This window comes from Aquarana catesbeiana, linkage group LG01, assembly GCF_042186555.1.
Source record: "Aquarana catesbeiana isolate 2022-GZ linkage group LG01, ASM4218655v1, whole genome shotgun sequence".
Classification (NCBI taxonomy): domain Eukaryota; kingdom Metazoa; phylum Chordata; class Amphibia; order Anura; family Ranidae; genus Aquarana; species Aquarana catesbeiana.
This window is the reverse complement of record NC_133324.1, coordinates 216,629,823-216,656,941: the sequence shown is the minus strand read 5'-3', so window position 1 is coordinate 216,656,941 and position 27,119 is coordinate 216,629,823. Positions and strand designations below refer to the sequence as shown.

Below are 27,119 nucleotides of genomic sequence, written 5' to 3'. Positions count from 1 at the left end.
AAAACCTACATATATGTATAACGTATACACCCCAAACATTAGACATGGACTTAATCCTACACTTAAGACATTGCTATAATTCTAGAAAAAAAAAAAAAATATCTTAAACCATGAGATTTTGTCTGCATGGCTTTAAGATGTAAGAGGGTATCTGTGAGCCAAAGAGGTAAATAGATAAAAACTTTAACTAGTACCTTTAAATTCAACCAATGGGGAGAAGTTTCTAAAACTGGAGCAGTCAGAATCTGAAGCAGTTGTGTGAAGTAACCAATCAATGTTTAGCTTCAGTTTGTTCAGTTAAAGGCTAACTTCACCTTTTGCACTTACACCCTTATTTACAGTTACCCCGTGACAGCGTGTGTGGGTTTCTTTCTTTTGAAATTGGCATGGCTGTGCGGGGCTCCACCTGCACAGCAGCATCATTCACTGAATGAATGAACTACAAGTCCAATCTTCCTCCGCGGAAGACCAACTTGTAGTTATCAATAGAACACAAGTGTGGTAATCAAAGCGTTCGTAGTCCATTGACTCTAGCTCTCCAACTGAAAGTCTGTACCTTGGTACAGACAGAGCTGGAGGAAAAGTCTTCAGGAGCCCTAGCACCTACAATTCTCTGATCACCAATGCAATCCTTTGCAGGGTTCAATGCAAGAAAATAAAATAAAAATTGTACAGTTTTTTCATTATATTATCTATATTTAATATCAATATATTTGCATTCATTATGTTTCCGCAAAAAGTGGATTTAGCCTTTTGAAAATGAAAGCTGAAAACTAAAAGCTGATTGGGTGCCATGCACAGCTACTCCAGTCTTAGTAAATTCTCCTCAAAGAATTTGTACATATAGATTGTATTAAAAGTTTTTTGCACCTGTGGAAACCTTCAATGTGGAAAAGCATAAGATGCAATGAACTTTATTCTTCACTGGTTGCACATAGTATTCAAACAGCTCATTCCTTTTGAATGGGCCCCAAGGCAGGAGAAATCACTGTTGTGCTGTGCTATCTTACACAGAAAGCAATGGTCTGTCTCTGCAGCCTGCTGTCTAGGAAGAGAACTTTGTGCTGCCACTAAAGCCAAGTTAAATGCAAAAATAATAATAATTAAATAATATATATATATCCAATCTGACAGACTCTCAGTCTATATAATTGTGTATAAAAGTCTGCACAATCAGAACGTGTCTTTATGCTTAAAGGGTAAGTTCACCTTTACAGATAATCTGTAAGGTGAATTAACACTGGAACCCCCCCACTGTACTGGAGTCACTTAACCTCCTGGATTTCTCTCCTCCAGCACTGACAATAGACAGAATCTGATTGGTCAGCGCTGTCCATGTGACGGTGCTGACAAATTAGAATGCCTCCTATCCCTACGTGCTGAGCGGTATATTAAGCCGTGGGGATTTCAAATCCTCAGGCCGGTGAAGCGGCTCATGATTATTTTCAAATAATGAACAGAGCTGGGATAATGACCTTACCTGCATGAGATATTGGGTTCCATCCCGCAAGTCTTCTGCATGCACTGGAGAATAGAAAGCTTTGGTTTTATGTTTAATAAGCCATCGCTGATATCTAGCTTGATCTGTAAGCATTTCCTTTAGGGCTTGCCTACGAGGACCCTGTGCAAATAAAGTAGGAAAGAAAAAAATTGTAACATCAATGTGAAAAACATTGCAAACGTTAACCAGGTATGAAACTGGAGTGCCCCAGGCCAGTGAAGTTACTGACATAGGAAACAAGCTGTGGTATTACAACAAAATATACACCTGAGAAATTGACATCTTACCATATGCACATGTCCACAGATCATCAAGCCAACATTCTTTGTAAAGGCATGAACTAAGTGAAGAAGAGCTGGCCGTGAGTTTGGTGCACCTGTCAAAACAAGACACTGTGGCCTAAAGGAATAGAAAAAGAAAAAAAAAAAAAGGAATCCTCAGGCTATATGCAACTATTATATGCTGTCTACCACATCAAAATTGTGTCGTTTAGCTAGAAGCGTACTAGAAATTGCAGGTTACTGACATGTTATTTTCATATGATCATCAGCTCTATCTAGTGGTTATAATGCATTACTTTCTGGATTGAGGTACTTCAGGACAATAAAGCATTATGAACATTAGATGGAGCTGAAGAACAAAGGAAATAAGTATATTAGAAAATATGGTGACGGTTTGTGGTAGCTGGGCAAATGCCTGTGACATTTGTGTAGAGAATTTTTCATAAACAGACCCCTATGTTTAAAGCCCTATACAAAACTCAGTGCTTACCACGCTCTCTGTGGGTGACCCTATCTTACAGGTAAACCGTCATGATGATGGTGTCATCATTCTTATCCTTATTTTTCTATATATTGAGCCACTGAGAAAAAATATCCCACTAGTCACAAGTCGGGCATTTCTAATACATACATTGTTGTTTCATTTCGCCAACTAACATTAACCAAAAAATTGAAAAAAAAAAAAAGGATAAGGATGACAGCGACTGGGTTATCTGAGAATGTTTTCAATTATTAAAAACACTTTGCTTTCTATATGTAGATAAACAGAGGACAGAAAGATGTTTTCTGATTGCTTGATATGGGTTTCTGCACTGGTTTACTGAATAAGAGCACAAGTGTGAATACCTGTACATGTGCAGCAGGATAGGTGTACAATCCAGACTACTTTGGTTTTTTACCTGAAGTTTTTCACATGGTCTTCCACACCCGCCAGTCGGATGGTGTGTTGTAGTGCATTCAGATAGGTCAAAGCTTGTGTTGAAGAACCCCAATTCACATCTGAAAGAAAATGTAAACTTTAATATAACTTTCTATGCAAAGAAGAAACCCTTATGTTTCGGCCCATGTATACAAGCATTGGAGTCAATCGAATCAATGCATCTGTGTTGCTGATTTCAAGGAGCTTCTGCAAGCTGCATCAAATTCTTTTCTAAGAGCATGGCCGAGTAGGGAATGTAAAAATATATACTTCTCGGGGCTCCTGCAAGTGGTCCATTAGCAATCCTAACCTGTGAATGTGACCTGACCCCCTCATCCCCCCCTGCAAGAACAGAGATGCAGCAGCAATGTTGCAACAGCTTGCTAAAACTCCTGGCAAGGAAGGGGTACACTCTGAGATATCTTCCCACAGTGTGGACACAGACCACCCTTCCAGCAGGACTCAGGGAGAGACGAAAGAAGTCCCAGGTGCAGTCATCTTGGGCAACGTGAAGTCTTCTGTACCCTCTCCCATGAATATTTCTGCTGCACTCTTTTCGCTGTCTTTTCTGCCTACTGACTCTCGTCCAATATTGTGACCACTGTGACTGTCACAGTGGTCACATTATTCAGTCAGTCTTGCGGGATTCCAATTATTAGTAAGGAATAATAGCTCTCTTTAGCGCATTGAGCATGCTCTCATCACAGAAATCTCTACTGTCTATAGACACTTACTGTACGTGCATTGTGTGGACGCTAAAGCAGACCCCCTTTGCCACTCCACATACGTTAGGCCCCTTCCACACTCCTCAGTTGGGAATCTGTCCACTGATCCCTATGGAGCTGGCGGATGGCTGGTCCGTGTCTGCTTCACTTCAGCAGAGCGGACACAGACACAGCCTGCTCTCATCTATGGGTGGTCAGATGGATGTCCCCGGTCCATTTACACCCGACTGCCATCCGATCCCCTAGACGTCTGTTTTTAGCCGATTGGATGTCAGCAGGTGTAAACGGACATATGTCCATTTACATCAGCTGCTCCATATAGGATAATGTAGGGTCTGATCGGTTCGCCCGTATGAAACGGGCCTTATGTGGGTCGCAAGAGATTAACATAAATGATGAGTTTCCTGTGTGGAACTCCACCAACATCCAGTTCCTGTAGCAGTTAGTTATTTGTGTTGTAGATTGCTATGGCTCTGTATTAAATCTGATCACATAACAGATATTAGGCACTACCAGGCTAAAGAAATACTCCACTCAGGAATTGTGTTTTATGTTATTGTTTTTCAGCCACAATGGTTCTTACAAGCTATGCCAACCATGTAGGAGCCCACACACAATGTACTGTGGTTTACCAACGTTATTCATCACTGTACACATTACCACAAGGGCTTATTGATCATTTTTGGACTAGTTGGAAAACATAAAGAGAAAACTCAGATTTCATTTTTGGTAATTTACATATATTTCCAAGGCAAAGAGAAAATAGATTTCCCTGCATAATAAACTGACAGAAGTCTTCACAGGAAAAATCCCAGGCACAAAAAGTCAAAACTTTTGGTAAACTACATAGCAACAAGACAATGTGCAGTGCAGGAAGGATCTCAGCCACATTTTTATTCCGTTAGGAAATGTGGTCACATCTGTGTTTTGTCACTAGACACCTGCAGCATACTATTCTGGTGCTGACAAACTTTAGTACATCATCACCTCATGCACCTATGTCCACATCAATGACTCCACTCTTTTGACTAACTTAACATTCTAAGACAGGGCAAATGATTATCTTTAAAAAAAAAAAAAAAGTGCCTGCAAAATCAATAACACCCCAAATACTAAATATAAGTATTATATTTAAAAGAGAAGTATGGCCAAAGCTTTTCCAGCCATACTTCCCTTGTTGGTTGCAGAAGAGCAGTTACTTTTGCACTCCTGTTACCCAGTCATTGGACAGCAGGCTATTACCCATCAGCTGATGTGGCAGAGCTGCTCCAGGCTCTGGAAGGACCCTGACAATATTGTTAGGATCCATCCTGCTGATTGACAGCTGGCTTCGCCTTTCAGTGTGAGGCAAAGAATTGGAGCCAGCTGCGCCTGCCGCCTGCCCTCTCCCAACTCAGCACTCCAATGAGTGCTGGAGGAGCAGAACAGAGAGTGATGACGGAGTTAGGGCTGAAACAACGAATCGATAACTAATCGATTATGAAAATAGTTGTCAATGATTTTCAAAATTGATTAATCTGTCAGCCAATTAGTTGGCCTGCATACAGAATGCATTATTTGTTAACATATCTGGAAATACAATGCAGCACACATACAGCTCAGTACACCATCCATACATGTCAGCAAGTGCCTGAGAACTTGTGAATGTGTGAGGAGCAATGCCTCATGGGGCATGTAGTCCTGTGCAGGAAGTGAGTGGATCTAAAGGCAGAGTTTTTTTTACCATGAGTGAGGGGGAAGATGGCTTTCACCCGTCTCAATACACTTGCAGGGCGGAAGCGACGTCAAAACGTCCCTTCCGCACATAGCTCTTAAAGAGACGTTTTGTTTATGTTTAATGCATTTTAGTGTAAATATGAGATATGAGGTCTTTTTGACCTCTTTTTTTTTTTTTAAAAAAGAACAGTGTAAAAATAAAAAGGTAAAATAAAAAAAAAAAAAAAAGTTTTAAACGCGCCCCGTTCCGCCAAGCTTGTGGGCAGAAGCGAACGCACACGTGAAAATGGTGTTTAACCACTTCCCTACCCGCGTATAGGCATATGACGTCCACAGATGGGATCTCCCATCCTGGGTGGACGTCATATGACGGCCTCGGGTTTCTGGCCGCCTAGGGGGCACGCGCGCGCCCGCCGCATTGCTCGGGACCCGGTGCTAGTGCCCGGCGGCCGCGATGTCCGCCGGGCACCCGCGATTGCCCGTTAACTGGGCCGGACCTTGGATCTGTGTGTGTGTAAACACACAGATCCACGTCCTGTCAGCTCAGAGGAGAGCGATCTGTGTTCCCAGAATGGAGGAACACTGATCGGTCTCCTCCCCTTGAGCGTCCCCTCCCCCTACAGTTAGAAGCATTCCCTAGGAAACACATTTAACACCTCCCCGCCCCCTAGTGGTTAACCCCTTAACTGCCTGTCACATTTACACAGTAATCAATGCAATTTTATTGCATTGATCGCTGTATAAATGTGAATGGTCCAAAAAATGTGTCAAAAGTGTCCGATGTGTCTGTCATAATGTCGCAGTCACGAAAAAAAAATCACGATCGCCGCTATTACTAGTAAAAAAAATAAATAAATATTTTTTTTTTAAAAATGCCATAAATCTATCCCGTATTTTATAGACGCTATAATTTTTGCGCAAACCAATCAATATACGCTTATTGCGATTTTTTTTTACCAAAAATATGTAGAAGAATACGTATCGGCCGAAACTGAGGAAAAAATTTGTTTTTTTTTTTTTTTAAATTGGGATATTAATTATAGCAAAAAGTAAAAAATATTGTGTTTTTTTCAAAATTGTCGCTCTTCTTTTGTTTATAGCGCAAAAAATAAAAACCGCAGAGGTGATTAAATACCACCAAAAGAAAGCTCTATTTGTGGGGGAAAAAAGGACGTCAATTTTGTTTGGGTACAACGTCGAATGACCGCGTAATTGTCGTTTAAAATGCGACAGCGCTGAAAACTAAAAATTGGTCTAGGAAGGAAGGGGGTGAAAATGCCCGGTATTGAACCGGTTAAACCACACATGTGAGGTATCGCCATGATCGGTAGAGAGCAATAATTCTAGTCCTAGACCTCCGCTGTAGACCTCCTCTGTAACTCAAAACATGCAACCTGTAGAATTTTTTAAACGTCGCCTATGGAGATTTTTAAGGGTAAAAGTTTGTCGCCATTCCACGAGCGGGTGCAATTTTGAAGCGTGACATGTTAGGTATCAATTTACTCGGCGTAACATTATCTTTCACAATATAAAAAAAATTGGACTAATTTTACTGCTGTCTTATTTTTAAATTAAAAAAAAAGTGTATTTTTAAAAAAAAAAAGTGCGCTTATAAGACCGCTGCGCAAATACGGTGTGACAGAAAGTACTGCAACGACCGCCATTTTATTCTCTAGGGTGTTAGATATATATACACACACATTACATATATATGTGTGTGTTTTTGGGAGTTCCAAGTAATTTCTAGCAAAAAAAAAAGTTTTTACCTTGTAAACACCAAATCTCAGAAAGAGGCTCAGTTCTTAAGTGGTTAAAGCAAACTTTTACCAGTATTGTGCATTATATCTAAAATGATTATATCCAAGAAAGGAAAAAAAAAAAAAAAGTCTCAGCTTTTAGTACTACTTTAACATAAAAGATTTATATCTTTTAAAATCTAAGATTTTATATACCTTCCACCCTTCACATCTGACTCCTAGTTAAAATGCCCATATATCCTACTTCTGGGTGTATTATATATATATATATATATATATATATATATATATATATATATATATATATATGAACCCCTTATAGTAGTGATTTGTCTGCTCTTTTTGTACTATAAAGGGATAATTTTAGTTTTTTTTTTAACCCCATTATGACAGGTGATACAAAAAAAAAAAAAAACACGCTGTCTCTACTAAACGTCTTAGGCCTGGTTCACACCTATGTGTTTTTTGGTGCTTTTTGCAGAAATGCACTACAGTTCATTTAGCATGGTTTCCTATGGGACACATTTACATCTATGCTTTTTTCAGCTGCTGTGTATTTGGAAGGGGTCAGGGACTTTTTTCAACAGAAAATAGTGCTTTTTTGCTTGTTTGGTTCAATAGACTTCAATGGAGAAGCTGCAGAAAAGCATGTAGTGTGTTTTTGCAGCAATTTGCTGTCTTTAATCTGCCCAGCAACAAATTGGGCAAAAAAAAAAAAAAAAAAAAAAAGCAAAAACGCAAATCACAGCAAAATCGCGCATGCAAAAACGCACAGCAAAAGGCACTGCAGAAATGGATCAAAAGCAAACTGCATAGGTGTGAACTGAGCCTTATGCTTGCCATACATGTATCGATTATCAGACGAGAATATTCATACGAAAAATCTTTGTAAATTCGCTGAATGAAAGCATGTCGTTTGAAAATTCACTTGCTTTTCACTTTCAGTTTTAAAATGAATGCAATTTCTGAACAAAAACCACACACATGGTTTGAAAATTCCTTGAACCAAGACGTTTTCTATTCTGCTCCTTCGAATTTTCCCGTCACTGTCGTTGAAAACGAGCATCAATTTGACCCCACTAACTATTAGAAAATCAAAACAAACAATCTTAAAATTAACTTTTTTTTTTTTTGAAGGAAGACACTGGGGGGAGATTTACTAAAACTGGTGCACTCAGAATCTGGTGCAGCTGTGCATGGTAGCCAATCACCTTCTAACTTCAGCTTGTTCAACTAAGCTTTGAATATAAAACCTGGAAGCGGATTTGTTTCTATGCAGAGCTGCACCAGATTTTGCACTCTCCAGCTTTAGTAAATAACCCCTATTTCTGTATTGCCAGCATTAGTGACAGCAGGAGCACAGAGCTTTTATAAAGCCACCTGCCTATGACAAGGGAGTCCGTCATACATAATATATTACAGTTCTGTCTGAAAATCGGCCTTTCATTTTTTTTTTCTTTAAATATAAATCTAGATCCGAGTCTGATCTAATATTTACCGGATTCAACCTCTAATAGTATATACAGTATATCTATTCTGTTATTCTCACAGTGGATTAGAGATTTTGCTCCCTAACCATATAGTTGGTTATTTATATTTACCATTGCATATAGAGGTTGAACAATAAATTGCCTTTTTTTTTAAACTTTACATATTAATAACTAAGTTATACATCAACCTTTTTTTTAATGTTTTTATCCGATTAATCAAAACAATAATCAGCCAACTAATAGATTATGAAAATAATCGTTAATTGCAGCCCTAGACTGAGTCACCTCTTTCTGCAGACGGAGAACTGAGCAATCAGTGGTCAAGTGATCGCTCAGTTCCTGGGTCTCATGGCCCACGTGGGACAGCTGTATCACCACACCAAGGCTGCAGCATAGAAGTCAGTACATGCATTTGTTTTTTTATAAATACAAACTTCTATTTAAATTATTTTTAAAGTTTTATAATGAAGAGAGTGCAATGCTGAGGGAGAGGTGTCCAACTCCTAGGACACTAGGCATGGCGGTTGCAGGCAGAGTTATAGAGGGGCTAGCTTAACGTTCGGTTGCCAGTGTCCTCCTGTAGGCAGCAGTATAACTTCATATGTCCAAGTATTACTACTATCAGTGTTCCTCAATGGACAGTAACGATAAATGTACACTAAGAAGTAAGTGTTTTCCATTTTGTCTTGTTGCCATCACAAAATTGTTGACACAGATCTTTTAAGTTGTGTTTGGAATGCTCCTCAAAACAGAAGGCTTAATTTACCAAGATGGTTGTGTTAGTTTAACAATTATGCTTATTTCATCTAATGATTGAAAATCTTACTTCCTCATAATTTTTTTTTTTTTTTTTTATCTCACAACCTGGTATTTTATCACCAAACTGCCCATCCTCCCACTTTCCTTAATAGTCACCTATTGAAAGTCAGTTACTACAATCAGCAACAGACTCAAATTAGTACTACTTTAAGGTTAAAACATCCTGTGTGGTTATCTTTACAAATGGATAAATGGATTGTGTTCTAATAACCCTGAAGATTGTATAACACTTCTTACAGAGTAGGCAAAAAAAAAAAAAAAGAGAAAAACAAATACAATCTGATTTAAAAAAAAAAAAAGTAACCATTTTATGAACTGAAATACTAAGTATTCAATATAAAAAACAATTTCTGCAGGGCAACAAGTTAAATCTTTACATTTCCCATTGTGGGCACATATTGCAATGATTGAGAGTCTGAACATAAAATAAAGGGAATAAATATTATTCAAAATGATTAATATGTTCCATTCCCATTCTTCAATAACACATTCATCAGAAAGCAAGAGCTATCTTTATAAAAAAAGAAAGGTTTTTTTTGCCACATAAAAGACATAATTGTCATTTTCATAAGCTACTACAATCCAATTCTTGCTGTGTTATGTAATAGTTTCCACTGATATAAATATTTTCTAAATACCTCAAATCAGCAGATGGGTGAGATATACTACAAATAGCTTCACAGCTCAACACAGACCAGTGCAACCTCACAGTTAAACCCTCTGCATTCTTTAGCCCATTATGAATGAGATCCTAGCTAATCCTCACACAGGAACGCTTCTCCCAAAGGCTACTAAACAAAATGCAACAGCCACCTATCAGAGAAGCTATTCACTATAGTAAACGTCCTCTTGCATATTTAAAAAAAAAAAAAAATCACTGTAACAATAATTGCTGAAACAAGGTACATGGTGCCTACCATATTTTAAAAAAATAACGTCTAAAACACAATATAAAATGTGTATCACATACATAAAATGTACAAATGGTTTAAAATGCTATAAGACTTAGGCCCAGGTGCAGCAACAATCTATAGTGAAATGTTGCTGTGATATGACCAATAATAAATATACCTGTGCTAAATAAATAAATATAAAGAAAATCTAGCTGCTGTGCAAAACACAAAAATTGTCAAAAATGAAATTCTTATGGTGTACAGTGACCATATTACCATAAATAGCATACCACTTATAAAAATTGTAAATCAGGGTGTATTGAAAGTAGATTTTGTTTCTGGCATTTTATTTGAACAGGGCACTTTTTATTAAGGACACGGTTTCACAGACTCAAAATATGATTTTCTATATATAAAGGACTTTTTATTTATTATGGACATTTTATTATGGACACTGTGTGATCAAATGGAATGTTTTTAGTAATACACTTTAATTTACAATTGTTAGTGGTATACTATATATGGTAATATGGTCCATGAGTGCTGTACACCATAGGATTTCATTTTTAACACTTTTTGTGATTTGACTAATAATGAAGCTTTTTGATTGAATACACTGATTATGATACTGCTGTGATTGAGTACACGGCCATGAATCTGCTGTGATTCGGTTCACCGCTCCTGAATCTGCTGTGATTGGGTACACTGGCCCTAAATCTGCTGTAATTGGGTACACGGTCCTAAATCTGCTGTAATTGGGTATACTGGTCCTGAATCTGCAGTGAAAGCTTAGTGGAAATTGAAAGTGATTGTATAAGCAGTAGGTTTATCATCTTAATGCAGTCTATGCATTAAGATAAAAAACCTTCAGTGTGCAGCAGCCCCCCTCAGCCCCCCTAATGCTTACCTGAGCTCCATCTCGATCCAGCGATGTGTATGATTGCCTCAGCCGTCTGGGACTCTCCTGATTGGCTGAGACACAGCAGCGGCACAATTGGCTCCCGCTGCTGTCAAAGTCAGTTAGCCAATCAGGAGAGAGAGGAGGCAGTGCCAAACTGTGGCTCAGTGTCTAAATTGACACACAAAGCTGCGGCTTGGGTCCCCCCATAGCAAGCTCCTTGCTGTGGGGGCATTCGACAGGAGAGAGGGGCTGGGAGCGCCGGCGGAGGACCTGAGAAGGAGGAGGATCTGGGCTCCTCTGTACAAAACCACTCTACAGAGCAGGTAAGTAGAACATGTTTGTTATTTAAAAAAAAAAAAAAAAAAAAAAAAAAAAAAAGACGAGACTTTATCATTTTAACTTACCCGGCTTCTTGTAGGTAACGTATATATACAATCCAATAACTATGACGTATGTTAAAAGCGCTGCCCACCAGTTGATGACAAACATGACGCCACAGCAGAGGAGGGCACCGATGAGTGACACCCACATGTTGTAGTATTTAAAGGCTGGACGCCAACCTAAGAAAAAAAAAAAAAAACATATAACATAGCAATCTACTATGAACAGCAATAATAAATAAGACGCAACAATCGCTACCGCAACCTAATCAAGAATCAGTTTCCAATACTTTCTCCACACCAAGCTGAGTTTTGACTGGTTACAACAACAAGCTTCTGGACATCACTGCCCTTTGCACATATTTAATACATTTATATTTTATATATTTTTTTTAACCAAGTTTTTTTTATAATTTTCTTATTCAAGATCTAAATTTGAATTAGATATCACAATGACAAAGTTGAATATACCTTTCAGAAGTTATGCGTGTTAAAAAACATTACTAATTAAAAACTTACAGGGGTAAAAAAATGTACAGTGTTTGATAGGTTACAAAGTTCAACAGTGAGGGTAAAAAAACAGGATCAACCAAAATATTTATCAACCATATCATTGACTTGTAATAATTACTTGGCAAAAATCATATTTCAAAGTATTAATGATAAAAATTGCCTTTTTACAACATGTTTTACCATAAACAGTCAGTATACCTTCATGGAAAATTAAAGCAAAAAAATAAAAAAAAAACAGGATTTTTATAACAGCTTACCTGTAAAATCCTTTTCTTTGAAGTACATCAGGGGACACAGAGCCATAGTAATTACTATGTGGGTTATAGGCCACCTTTAGGTGATGGACACTGGCAGACAGTAAATAGGAAGTTGCCTCCCTATATAACTTCTCCCACTACTGGGAGTACCTCAGTTTTTGTAGCAAAGCAATACACTTGTATACCAGAAAGAAGGGAGGACCTCTGTGTCCCGTGATGTACTTTAAAGAAAAGGATTTTACAGGTAAGCTGTTATAAAAATCCTATTTTGTTTGTGTTGCCTGAAGGTTCTAAAAGAGGACAGGCAGCATCGAAATCTACTATTTCTAAATGGATTCGACAAGTAATCATTCTAGCTTATGGTTTAAAGAGGTAGATTCTACCCTCTCAAATCAAAGTGCACTCCTCCAGGGCTGTTAGTGCTTTGTGGGCACTCTCAAATCTGCAAGGCCACAACTTGGTCTTCAGTCATTCATTTACCAGATTCGATCAGGTGGATGTAAAAAGACATGAGGATGTCACCTTTGGGAACAGTGTGCTGCAGTTAGCAGTATAAGTCCTCTGATCTCATGTTTCCCTACTTTGGTTGTGTCTCCCTCCCCTCAGTTGGCATTGCTCTGGGACATTCCACATAGTAATTACTATGGCTCTGTGTCCCATGATGTAAAATTAAGAAAACATCCGTTTTTCGAATCTGAGCAGTCGCCTTTAAGTAGACCTTGACTGCTCTCACCACATCAAGAGAATGTAATGATTTTTCTGCCATAGAACAGGGTTCTGTAAAAAAATGAAGGTAGAACAATAGCATGGTTTAGATAAAAACCTGATACTACCTTTGGTAGAAAGTTAGGATGAAGACGCAATACTACCTTATCCTTGTGAATAATAATATGGCTCTTTACCAGAAAGAGCAGCCAACTCTGATACCCTTCTTGTAGAAGATATGATTACCAGAAAAACTAGTTTCCTTGTCAAAAGGACTAAGGGAATGTGTCGTATAGGCTCAAAAAGGATGTTTTTGTAACGCCGACAGAACTAAATTCAAGTCCCAAGTGTTCAGGGGTGACCTAACGGGGAGGGGATTAAACAGTGTCAAGCCCTGAAAAAACTACAAACAAAAGAATGCGAAGCAAGTGGTCATTGAAACAATACCGATAGGGCCGAGACCTGGCCTTTGAAAGTACTCAAGGCCAGCTGCATTTCTAACCCCATCTGCAGAAAGTCAAGGATTCTACCTATGACCTACTTCCTGGGGTGCCGACCCCTGGATTCATCCCAGGAGACATATGCTTTCCAGACTCTATAATATGTGATTCTGGAGACCGGCTTCCTTGCATTAACCAAGGTAGACACCACTGAACTTGACAGCCCACGTTTCTTCAGAAGCCAACCTGTTAAATTTAGTGTTTGTAAGGTAGGATGGAATACAGGACCTTGTGAGAGAAGGTCTGGATGTGGTGGTAGGGTCCATGGGACCCCTACCGCCATCCTTATAATCTCTACATACCAAGATCTCCTGGGCCACGCTGGGGGGCCACCAGAATCACTGACTTCCCTTCCTGCTTGAGTGTTTCTTAAAAGGAATTCCAACTTTTTATCCGTTGGATCCCTAAGCATTTGAGCATCGTCTGCCATACAAGTCAAACTTTTATTCACAGAGGATATAGCAGCGTCAATTGCTGGTATCCCCACCTTTAGTGAATTTTTTCCTCCATAGGATAAAGTGTGAAAAACTTTTTAGGAGGGAAAAAATGCTTATCTGGGTGATCCCACTCAGATACAAAAAGTTTTTCCAGCAATGGACGGACAGGAAAGGCATGCACAGCTTGAGGCGGCTTTAGGGAACCAAAACACTCAGTTAAGGGTAGCGTGTAAATGTGGAACGCACCATCAATCTTACAGATTGTGAAGCTGAAACCCCCCCCCCCCCCCATTTGAACCCTCATAAAAGGAGTCATCAGCCTCACCACGGTGCCCTGAGGGAATTCAACTTCTCCCATCCCCAGTTCCTCAGTTTGAGGGTCCTGGGTAATGGAAGGGAACATGTCACATTTTGTCCCACACAGGGATGCGATTAAGGCTGCTAACCTTTTTTTTTTGCTTTCAAACCTATCATGGCTGAGGAAAAATAGGATTTTTATAACAGCTTACCTGAAAATCCTTTTCTTGGAGTACGTCATGGGACACAGAGCCTTAAGTAATTACTTAATGGGTTATAGGCCACCTTCAAGTGTTGACACTGGTATACCCAATCAAGGAAGTTCACTCCCTATATAACCCCTCCTCCTTCCAGGAGAACATCAGTTTTTGTAGCAAAGCAATATACTTAAATCCCAAAAAAGAGGGGAGGGACCTCTGTGTACTCCAAGAAAAGGATTTTACAGGTAAGCTGTTATAAAAATCCTATTTTTTTATCGTACATTATGGGACACAAAGCCTTAAGTAATTACTTAATGGGACGTCCCATAGTAATGCTACTTGAGGGGAGGAAGACACAACCTGGAGGGTACCCCCAGACTTGAGGATCTATACCGCTGCCTGCAGCACACTGCACCCGAAGGTGATATCCTCATACCCCCTTACATCCAGCTGATAAAATTTTGTGAATGTATGCACTGAAGACCAAGTTGCAGCCTTACAGATCTGAGCCATGGAGGCCTGATGATGCACTGCCCAAGAAGCACTAACCGCCTTAGTAGAGTGCGCCTTAACTTGAAAAGGGGGAATCTTACCACCTAAAATAATGAGTTTGAATCATCACTTGCCGAATCCACTTAGCGGCAGTGGATTTCGACGCTGCCTGTCCTTTCTTAGGACCCTCTGGCAGAATAAATAAGACAACCGTCTTAGGAATCTGAGCAGTTGCCTCTAAATAGATTTTCACTGCTCTCACTACAACAAGACAATGTAGTGACTTTTCTTCCCTGGAACATGATTTTGGAAAAAATTATGGCAGGAAAATATCTTGGTTCAGGTGAAAACCTGAACCCACCTTTGGCAAAAAGTCTGGATGAGGGCGTAACACCACTCTATCCTCATGAAAAATCAAACATTGCTCTTTACAAGAAAGAGCAGACAATTCCGAAACCCTCCTTGCTGAGAATATAGCAACCAAAAATACCAACTTCCCTGTCAGAAGGAATAGGGGAATATGTTGTATCGGTTCAAATGGCTGTTTTTGTAACACAGACAAAATTAAGTTCAAGTCCCAAGGGTTCAAGGGAGGTTTGACGGGAGGATTAAGCTGCATTACCCCTTGTATAAAACCCCAGACTAAAGAATGAGTAGCCAGTGGTCTTTGAAATAAGAGCGATAAAGCTGAGACTTGGCCTTTAATAGTACTCAAGGCCAACTTAATTTCTACCCCTAATAGTAGAAAGGCAAGAATTCTGCCTATCTACTATATCTCTGAGGGTGCCAACCCTTGGATTCACACCAGGAAACATAAGCCCTCCAGACTCTAATATATAGTTCTGGAAGCCGGCTTCCTTGCATTAATCAGGGTAGAGATAACTGACCCGGAAAGCCCATGTTTCTTCAGAATGTGGGTTTCAATAGCCAAGTCGTTAAATTTAGAGACCGTAAGGAAGGATGGAGTATCGGTCCCTGTGAAAGCAGATCTGGCCATAGTGGAAAGGACCATGGGCCCGCTACTGCCATCTTTACGATTTCTGCATACCATGACTTTCTGGGCAATGCAGGTGCCACCAGAATTACCGGGTTTCTTTCCAGCTTGATCCTGCACAGAAGTTGAGGCAGCAACTGAATAGGAGGGAATGCATAGATCAGTGAGAACTGATCCCATGGGGTCACCAACGCATCCGTTCCGCATGCGAGTGGATCCCTTGTTCTAGCCACAAAGCTGACTAACTTCATGTTGAACCTGGAAGCTAGGAGATCTACATCCGGAGTCCCCCATCTTTGGCAAACAGTCCGAAATATGTTGGGGTGAAGAGACCATTCCCTTGGGAATAACTGCTGGCGACTCAAGTAGTCCGCCTGCCAATTCTCTACTCCTGGATTGAAGACTGCCAATAGGTACGGAACATTCCTTTCTGCCCAAGTTAGAATATGGTTTACCTCTCTGTGCGCTGAGACACTTTTGGTGCCCCCTTGGTGATTGATATAGGCCACAGCTGTGGCATTGTCGGATTGAATCCTGACAGGACAATCCCGTAACCTGAAAGTCCAGGCCTTTAGAGTCAGACGCACTGCCCGAATCTCTAGGATATTGATGGGCAAGGTTCTTTCGGTTCTTGACCACTGTCCCTGGACAGTTATCTTTTCTAGTATTGCTCCCATGCCTGAAAGGTTGGCATCCGTCGTTACCACTTTCGAGGTGACTGGTATGAAAGATTTTCCTTTCAGCAGATTCTGGGTTAGTAACTACCAAGTGAGGCTTTGGGACACTCTTGGAGGCAGCTGCATTGGTAAGTCTAAAGCTTGAATTGTTTTGTTCCAAGCAGACAGGATACTGTTTTGCAACAGTCTTGAATGAAACTGGGCATAGGTAACTGCTTCTAATGAAGCCACCATGGTTCCTAGCAACCTCATACAAAGTCGAATGGAAGGATCGCCATTTGACCTGACCATCCGCACCAGCTCTCTAATGGAGTTAATCTTTGCCTGAGGCAAGAACACCCTTTCCTGGGCTGTGTCTATGATCAGACCCAAGTACTCCAGCCTCTTTAGTGGTATTAAGGAAGATTTCTCTAGGTTGAGAATCCGACCCAAACTTTCCAGATAATTGGTTGTAGTGCGTAAGCTTTGCTCCAAACGAGCCACCGATCTAGCGATAAATCATCTAGGTACGCTACGACTGTTATGCCCTGTGCCCTTAACCTGGCTAGAGCACCCGGGGTGCTGTAGCTAGCCCGAAAGGCAGGGCTTCAAACTGGAAATGCTGCTGTTCCAACTCAAATCTCAAAAACTTTTGATGAGCGGGAAATATAGGGACATGCAGATATGCATCCCTGATGTTGATTGATGCCAGAAGTTCTCCTCCTAGAAGGATAGAACCTACTGACCTGATCGTCTCCATGCGAAAGGAGTGGATCTTCAGGAACTGATTTAGATTTCTTAGATCTAGAATGGGTCTGACGTCTCCATTTGGTTTTGGCATCATGAAAAGATTTGAATAAAACCTCAGACCTTGCTCTTTTGTGGGGATCTGTAGGATTACCCCTTGAGATATTAATCGGTCTAGTGCCTGAAACAGAGATTGTCTTTTCTCTGGATCTTTGGGAACGCTTGACTTCAGGAAGCGAGATGGTGGAAAGTCACACCAAAGCTCTGGATCCCAGGATACAGCTCTTTAAAAAGAGAAGCGTTACGGGCTAAACCTCGTTTCTTCTGCCATGAGGCCTGGGTACCATTCAATTTGGCCTGAAAAGATACTTTGAATGGATCCAGCTGCAAAGCTAGCCCCAGCAAAGATTGCTCCAGTGGAGCTCAGTACAGCACATCTTTACTCGTGACCAACACCTTAGACACTGGCGAAAAAACTGAGGTACTCCTAGTAGTGGGAGGGGTTATATAGGGAGGCAACTTTCTGTTTAGGGTGTGCCAGTGTCCATGGAGACATATGCTTTCCAGACTCTATAATATGTGATTCTGGAGACCGGCTTCCTTGCATTAACCAAGGTAGACACCACTGAACTTGACAGCCCACGTTTCTTCAGAAGCCAACCTGTTAAATTTAGTGTTTGTAAGGTAGGATGGAATACAGGACCTTGTGAGAGAAGGTCTGGATGTGGTGGTAGGGTCCATGGGACCCCTACCGCCATCCTTATAATCTCTACATACCAAGATCTCCTGGGCCACGCTGGGGGGCCACCAGAATCACTGACTTCCCTTCCTGCTTGAGTGTTTCTTAAAAGGAATTCCAACTTTTTATCCGTTGGATCCCTAAGCATTTGAGCATCGTCTGCCATACAAGTCAAACTTTTATTCACAGAGGATATAGCAGCGTCAATTGCTGGTATCCCCACCTTTAGTGAATTTTTTCCTCCATAGGATAAAGTGTGAAAAACTTTTTAGGAGGGAAAAAATGCTTATCTGGGTGATCCCACTCAGATACAAAAAGTTTTTCCAGCAATGGACGGACAGGAAAGGCATGCACAGCTTGAGGCGGCTTTAGGGAACCAAAACACTCAGTTAAGGGTAGCGTGTAAATGTGGAACGCACCATCAATCTTACAGATTGTGAAGCTGAAACCCCCCCCCCCCCCCCCATTTGAACCCTCATAAAAGGAGTCATCAGCCTCACCACGGTGCCCTGAGGGAATTCAACTTCTCCCATCCCCAGTTCCTCAGTTTGAGGGTCCTGGGTAATGGAAGGGAACATGTCACATTTTGTCCCACACAGGGATGCGATTAAGGCTGCTAACCTTTTTTTTTTGCTTTCAAACCTATCATGGCTGAGGAAAAATAGGATTTTTATAACAGCTTACCTGAAAATCCTTTTCTTGGAGTACGTCATGGGACACAGAGCCTTAAGTAATTACTTAATGGGTTATAGGCCACCTTCAAGTGTTGACACTGGTATACCCAATCAAGGAAGTTCACTCCCTATATAACCCCTCCTCCTTCCAGGAGAACATCAGTTTTTGTAGCAAAGCAATATACTTAAATCCCAAAAAAGAGGGGAGGGACCTCTGTGTACTCCAAGAAAAGGATTTTACAGGTAAGCTGTTATAAAAATCCTATTTTTTTATCGTACATTATGGGACACAAAGCCTTAAGTAATTACTTAATGGGACGTCCCATAGTAATGCTACTTGAGGGGAGGAAGACACAACCTGGAGGGTACCCCCAGACTTGAGGATCTATACCGCTGCCTGCAGCACACTGCACCCGAAGGTGATATCCTCATACCCCCTTACATCCAGCTGATAAAATTTTGTGAATGTATGCACTGAAGACCAAGTTGCAGCCTTACAGATCTGAGCCATGGAGGCCTGATGATGCACTGCCCAAGAAGCACTAACCGCCTTAGTAGAGTGCGCCTTAACTTGAAAAGGGGGAATCTTACCACCTAAAATAATGAGTTTGAATCATCACTTGCCGAATCCACTTAGCGACAGTGGATTTCGACGCTGCCTGTCCTTTCTTAGGACCCTCTGGCAGAATAAATAAGACAACCGTCTTAGGAATCTGAGCAGTTGCCTCTAAATAGATTTTCACTGCTCTCACTACAACAAGACAATGTAGTGACTTTTCTTCCCTGGAACATGATTTTGGAAAAAATTATGGCAGGAAAATATCTTGGTTCAGGTGAAAACCTGAACCCACCTTTGGCAAAAAGTCTGGATGAGGGCGTAACACCACTCTATCCTCATGAAAAATCAAACATTGCTCTTTACAAGAAAGAGCAGACAATTCCGAAACCCTCCTTGCTGAGAATATAGCAACCAAAAATACCAACTTCCCTGTCAGAAGGAATAGGGGAATATGTTGTATCGGTTCAAATGGCTGTTTTTGTAACACAGACAAAATTAAGTTCAAGTCCCAAGGGTTCAAGGGAGGTTTGACGGGAGGATTAAGCTGCATTACCCCTTGTATAAAACCCCAGACTAAAGAATGAGTAGCCAGTGGTCTTTGAAATAAGAGCGATAAAGCTGAGACTTGGCCTTTAATAGTACTCAAGGCCAACTTAATTTCTACCCCTAATAGTAGAAAGGCAAGAATTCTGCCTATCTACTATATCTCTGAGGGTGCCAACCCTTGGATTCACACCAGGAAACATAAGCCCTCCAGCCCTCTAATATATAGTTCTGGAAGCCGGCTTCCTTGCATTAATCAGGGTAGAGATAACTGACCCGGAAAGCCCATGTTTCTTCAGAATGTGGGTTTCAATAGCCAAGTCGTTAAATTTAGAGACCGTAAGGAAGGATGGAGTATCGGTCCCTGTGAAAGCAGATCTGGCCATAGTGGAAAGGACCATGGGCCCGCTACTGCCATCTTTACGATTTCTGCATACCATGACTTTCTGGGCAATGCAGGTGCCACCAGAATTACCGGGTTTCTTTCCAGCTTGATCCTGCACAGAAGTTGAGGCAGCAACTGAATAGGAGGGAATGCATAGATCAGTGAGAACTGATCCCATGGGGTCACCAACGCATCCGTTCCGCATGCGAGTGGATCCCTTGTTCTAGCCACAAAGCTGACTAACTTCATGTTGAACCTGGAAGCTAGGAGATCTACATCCGGAGTCCCCCATCTTTGGCAAACAGTCCGAAATATGTTGGGGTGAAGAGACCATTCCCTTGGGAATAACTGCTGGCGACTCAAGTAGTCCGCCTGCCAATTCTCTACTCCTGGATTGAAGACTGCCAATAGGTACGGAACATTCCTTTCTGCCCAAGTTAGAATATGGTTTACCTCTCTGTGCGCTGAGACACTTTTGGTGCCCCCTTGGTGATTGATATAGGCCACAGCTGTGGCATTGTCGGATTGAATCCTGACAGGACAATCCCGTAACCTGAAAGTCCAGGCCTTTAGAGTCAGACGCACTGCCCGAATCTCTAGGATATTGATGGGCAAGGTTCTTTCGGTTCTTGACCACTGTCCCTGGACAGTTATCTTTTCTAGTATTGCTCCCATGCCTGAAAGGTTGGCATCCGTCATTACCACTTTCGAGGTGACTGGTATGAAAGATTTTCCTTTCAGCAGATTCTGGGTTAGTAACTACCAAGTGAGGCTTTGGGACACTCTTGGAGGCAGCTGCATTGGTAAGTCTAAAGCTTGAATTGTTTTGTTCCAAGCAGACAGGATACTGTTTTGCAACAGTCTTGAATGAAACTGGGCATAGGTAACTGCTTCTAATGAAGCCACCATGGTTCCTAGCAACCTCATACAAAGTCGAATGGAAGGATCGCCATTTGACCTGACCATCCGCACCAGCTCTCTAATGGAGTTAATCTTTGCCTGAGGCAAGAACACCCTTTCCTGGGCTGTGTCTATGATCAGACCCAAGTACTCCAGCCTCTTTAGTGGTATTAAGGAAGATTTCTCTAGGTTGAGAATCCGACCCAAACTTTCCAGATAATTGGTTGTAGTGCGTAAGCTTTGCTCCAAACGAGCCACCGATCTAGCGATAAATCATCTAGGTACGCTACGACTGTTATGCCCTGTGCCCTTAACCTGGCTAGAGCACCCGGGGTGCTGTAGCTAGCCCGAAAGGCAGGGCTTCAAACTGGAAATGCTGCTGTTCCAACTCAAATCTCAAAAACTTTTGATGAGCGGGAAATATAGGGACATGCAGATATGCATCCCTGATGTTGATTGATGCCAGAAGTTCTCCTCCTAGAAGGATAGAACCTACTGACCTGATCGTCTCCATGCGAAAGGAGTGGATCTTCAGGAACTGATTTAGATTTCTTAGATCTAGAATGGGTCTGACGTCTCCATTTGGTTTTGGCATCATGAAAAGATTTGAATAAAACCTCAGACCTTGCTCTTTTGTGGGGATCTGTAGGATTACCCCTTGAGATATTAATCGGTCTAGTGCCTGAAACAGAGATTGTCTTTTCTCTGGATCTTTGGGAACGCTTGACTTCAGGAAGCGAGATGGTGGAAAGTCACACCAAAGCTCTGGATCCCAGGATACAGCTCTTTAAAAAGAGAAGCGTTACGGGCTAAACCTCGTTTCTTCTGCCATGAGGCCTGGGTACCATTCAATTTGGCCTGAAAAGATACTTTGAATGGATCCAGCTGCAAAGCTAGCCCCAGCAAAGATTGCTCCAGTGGAGCTCAGTACAGCACATCTTTACTCGTGACCAACACCTTAGACACTGGCGAAAAAACTGAGGTACTCCTAGTAGTGGGAGGGGTTATATAGGGAGGCAACTTTCTGTTTAGGGTGTGCCAGTGTCCATCACCTGAAGGTGGCCTATAACCCACATAGTAATTACTATGACTCTGTGTCCCGTGATGTACGATTAAGAAAAAACTATTTAGGCGTGAAGCTCCACCCTCTTCTGCCTCCAATTATATTAACATGTTGACTTTTATAATGATTTAAAAAAAAAAAAATAATTCAGTTTGTCAAACATCTTGTCTTCCTTGTAAAACTGGCCCCTTTTGCCATTATGTGAAAAATGTATACTACTCCAGACATGCACATAGATTCATAGAGCTAAAACAATTTCTACAATGACAGCTGTAAAAGAAATAGTAACTAAACAGACAAAGAGTTCTTGCTGAATTTACATAAAAAATAAAACCATCATTTGAGTTCGTAAACAGATGATCGAATAGAGTCATCATGGTAAACTAAGAGAGATTAAATCATTCCCGGTTGGTAAACAAAGGTATTTTTTACTCTCAACACATAATCCATCCAAACTATCCAATAAACTGACGAAATGAAAAGCACAACACAAAAAAAAAAAAAAAAAAAACTTTCGGCCTTACCTGGAGACTTGGCAAGTGAAGCGTGAAACACAGAGAAGTTTATTAAGGCATATGATGCCAAGAAGAAATTTGAAATGATAGGAGCAATCACATTTAGTTCAGCTAGGAAAGAGAAAAACAAGAGCATTTTAAATTATATTTGATAGCTACCCCAAAGCGGAGTGAAAAAAGCTAAACTGGACTACTTCCATTAACTAGCAGAATGAATATTCAAGCCTCAAACATACCCACTCTTCTATTACAATAAAATGTACCTATTCTCCCATCCTCATAAGGCAGGCAATAACACTAGCTTGGTACATCCAAATGAACTCTATGCCTGCTACCATGCTAAAAAACATCTCTGCATTTACCCACTGTATTTCCCGACTGAACAGAATCTGGAATTTCCCAGCTACACTACACTGGATTTACTATCACTAGTCATAACTGATTTTTTTTTTTCTTTCTCACACCCAAAAAGAAATGGCACCACAATCTTCAATGGCATTACTAGTAGCTATGTTTAGTTCAACAATCACCTAATTTTTGCTGATAAAGCAGGTATGATTAAAGTGATTGTAAAGGGATTTTTTTTTTTTACTAAACTAAAATTATAAACTTTCCTACCATGTACAATGGTTTTCCACAAAGCAGCCTTAGGCTTCCTCTGTTGGGGTCCCCCGTCTGTGCTCCTGACATCTCCTGCCTTACAATTGGCATTAAAACAAGAGGTTTACTATGGGGGCACTTGTGTGGGTTCACTCCCAAGCTGTGCTCTGTGTGTCCATTGACACAAACACAGCGTGGCTTGGCCCTGCTCCACCCCCCTCCTCTATCCTCACAGGCTGTGATTGATAGCAGCAAACGCCAATGGCTCCCCCTGCTGCTTCCATGGCCTGTGAGGAGAGAGTGAGCAGAGAGAACTATTGTTTTCAGGCACAGCACTGAATCAAGGTCAGGTCAGGTAAGTATTTAGGTGGGGTGAGGGGGGGGGGGGGGAGCAGAACACAGAAGGCTTTTTATCTAATGCACAGAATAAATTAAGGTAAAAAAAAAAAAAAAACTACCTTTAAGCCCTCCCAATACTGCCTCATAGGCTGTTACTGAGAAACAATTGCCTGTACAATTGTGCATGTCAGGTTATACAAAATTGTTCATGGGTCCAATCATTCATATTTGATCAGGTACTATGAATGAGCAGCAAGCAAACCAGCTACACATTAGACTCACAAACATAAAGATACACACCAATTAATATGAATCCCAGTGCAATTAGGAATGTAAGGAGATAGCCACGGAGTGGTTCATTGTTCTTTCCATATCCCTTGGCAAACATTTGAAGACCAGGATAAATGTTGTCTTTGCACAAGGCCTGGAAGAAAAAAAATAACATAAAATAGCTGATTTGGGAAGATACCTCTGCTATAAATATAACATAAAAACTAGGCAGGCTCCTCAGAAGAATGTAAACCTAAGCTGACAAGACAGGTTCCGCCGGTTGTTTCCATATTTATGGATCTTGCAGTGATTGAATAAATCCAAACAATTTAGTGTTACTGACCTACTGAACCTGCTACACATATTCCAAGTAGGATTTAGGTGAGTAATGGCCAAAAATGTGGAAGGTCTGTGCAATAATACTCCCCCACTGTTAATCAAGCACACTTGAGTCCCAAAGGTCAGCAACATTCTATGAATAGCTTTAAATGCCTTTATCAGTAAATGTTCTTACCTGAAAGACTTTTGGTGCACTCACTAATGATGCAAGAGCAGAAGAGAGAGTAGCAGAGAAGATTCCAGCTGTAATAAGTGGTGCAAATCCAGACACCATGCTCATGACCTGCAACATAGAAAAAAACAAATGCATGTATTAGGACAAGCTTTAACATCCCAGGGGGAAAAATATCGGACTATAGAAAACTAAAATCAGATTGGCTTTTAAAGTGATTGTAAAGCCTTGTTTTTTTTTTTTTTAGTTAAAAATAACAAACATGTTATACTTAACTGTTCTATGCAGTCATTTTGCAAAGCGGCCTGGATCCTCCTCTTCTCAGATCCCTCTTCGGCTCCCCTGGCCCCTCCCTCCTGTTGAGTGCCCCCACAGTAAGCAGTTTGCTGTGGGGGCACCCGACGTGAGCCGCAGCTCCATGTGTTTATTCAGACACGGAGCTGTGGCCCTGCCCCCTCTCTCTTCTGATTGGCTCATTGAATTTGATTGACACCAGCAGGAGCCAATGGTGCCGCACTGCCGTCTCAGCCAATCAGGAGGGAGAGTCTCAGGCAGTCAAGACACTCCTGCAACATAGCTGGATAGAGATGGGCTCAGGTAAGCATTGGGGGGGGTGATGGGGGCTGCTGCACACAGAAGATTTTTTTATCGAGAGATAAAAATCTTCTGACTTTACAAAGACTTTAAGATTTACTGCACTTTCCACTTAAAGCTGTAGTATATATTTTTTTGGGATACAGCACTGAACATTAGTTATGTAAAAGACTTCATTCACACAGGAATATGTGTATTTTCTGCATGGAAGGCAGGTCTTGCAGTGAGAGCTGGCAGATCTGTGCAGCCTTGGATGCAGTCGTGTCCTACTTTTTTTGTATGCAGCACACATTTTCTCTTGTAGACACAGCTGTGTGTATGGCCTCCTTGAATACCATAGTGATGCATTTAGACACATACAAAACTGTAAGCTGAATGCATCAAATCCCTATGATTTAGACCACATGTGAATAAGCCCTAATGGTGTGTACCCCATTACCTGCAGGCAGCTGCTTCTGCTGAAAAACATAACCGCAATGTCTCCTTCACAGCTGCTACATACTGCTCTGAACAGCTGTCTTCCAGGGCTGTTAAGGTTAACAGCAGACGCTGCTACTGATTCAAGTTGCACCACCCACCCTCCTCTTTCTGCCTTTTCCACCATTTACAGAACCCAAAATTACTACGTACCTACAATCCATTGTGTGAATAGGTGTAATAAATCCTGCCATTCACCTGCTCCTCCTTCATCGACCAAATGTGATGCACTGTAGGTAAGTAGCATTACAAGTTCTGTGAATGAATGAGAGGACAAGGGGGGGGCAGGCAGGCAATGCAACTTGCCTCAGCAGCGGCTGCTGTTATTTCCTTTCTATATATATATATATATATATATATATATATGTGTTGCATAGTAATCTTGAAGTTTGTGACCAGCTTTTATGTTTGTGGCCCTTTTTTTGATTGCTTGCTTGAGCCCCTGTGTATTTTGTTTGTTTGGGTCCTCCATTTCTATCACATGACATCCAATGATGCTCTTATAAACACCCCCTTATGCCCAGAACTCCCATCCCCATGATTAAAGTGAAGCACCACCCAAAAGGGGAAGCTCCACTTGTTTGCACCTAAGATCGCCGCGGTTAACTGAACCAGAAGTTCGGCCTCCCCCTCCTTTCCCCGCAGTCTTCCGGGGCACATCACAGGTCCCAGAAGAGCAGTACGACTCGTGCATGCACAGTAGGAAACAGGCTGCAAGTTGCAAAGCTTCATTTCCTGTTTCCCTTACTAGAGATGACAACGCCTGCACCCAAGGCAGACTAAAGAATCGGCTCAGTTGAAGACATTGTGAAATCTCTGGACAGGTAAGTGCCCTTATATTAAACACATTGCGGGTGTGACCTGGCTGAGGCTGCCATTCATATCACTTCATGCACATAGGTCTGCTTTATTATGTGTGGCTTATGGATCCTTTCCATTGACATTGTTGCAGCTTGGAGCTAGGACGAGCTCCCTGCCTGCACTCACAGCGGTCAAGTTATACTTTACCTCTCTACCTGAGCGGCACCTGAATTTTGTCTTTTTGGGTCACAGCGGCTGCTGTTAACCTTCACAGCCTCAGAAGACAAGTGCTCAGAGAAGTATCTGGCAGTTGTGAAAGAAACACTGCAGGGATGATTTTAAAGTGGTTGTAAACCCTTCCATGTACCCAGTGAAGGGACTATCCTTAGGTGATGCACAGAGATTAAACAAAGCCTCCTACATAAGTTGTAGCTGTCCATCTGCAATTTTCTCTACATCTGTTCAAAGTGCTGAATTTATAAGCTTGTCTGAGAGTTCAGAAAACCGGAGGTGGAGAGCTGAAGTTACACTCTGCAGTGCTCAGTGAGGAAAGCTCTGAAAGCTGATTGGTGGGAAGGGACCCCCTACACACACACACAGCACACCGGAACAGATCTAAAGCAGTGCTCACAGGGCACTGCAGAGGTCCCTCCCCTATCATCATTTTTTCTCTTGGTGTCAGGAGAAAATTGTCAGAAGCGATTCATGCTGCTAGCAGAGGAACAAAACAGTAGACAGAAATTACATTTAGTGCTTTTAATTGAGACAAGCACACACTATAGAGGGCTATGCTTTGATCATAAGTCATGTCTGAGGTTTACAACCACATTAAGCAGAAGCAATCACTTGCAGACAATGGGATACACACCATCATTACATGCATGTTGCTGTATTCCCCAAAAATAAATACTAAACCTCAGCTTTTCTAAGAAGTATGGCCAAAGCTTTTTTGGCCATACATCTATTGTG

At 41.3% G+C, this 27,119-nt stretch overlaps 1 protein-coding gene across 3 annotated transcripts in view; it reads right to left on the bottom strand.

Moving 5' to 3' along the window:
- Positions 1-27,119, bottom strand: part of SLC12A2 (solute carrier family 12 member 2) — a 187,819-nt gene that overhangs the window by 47,492 nt on the left and 113,208 nt on the right. For all 3 annotated transcript variants that reach the window (XM_073625029.1, XM_073625049.1, XM_073625039.1), the window contains 7 exons: positions 24,282-24,389; positions 23,798-23,921; positions 22,568-22,669; positions 11,407-11,562; positions 2,682-2,781; positions 1,789-1,900; positions 1,481-1,621 (listed from right to left, as the gene is read on the bottom strand). In XM_073625029.1, coding sequence (XP_073481130.1) covers positions 1,481-1,621; positions 1,789-1,900; positions 2,682-2,781; positions 11,407-11,562; positions 22,568-22,669; positions 23,798-23,921; positions 24,282-24,389 — 843 coding nt within the window. The remainder of the gene's footprint in view (positions 1-1,480; positions 1,622-1,788; positions 1,901-2,681; positions 2,782-11,406; positions 11,563-22,567; positions 22,670-23,797; positions 23,922-24,281; positions 24,390-27,119) is intronic.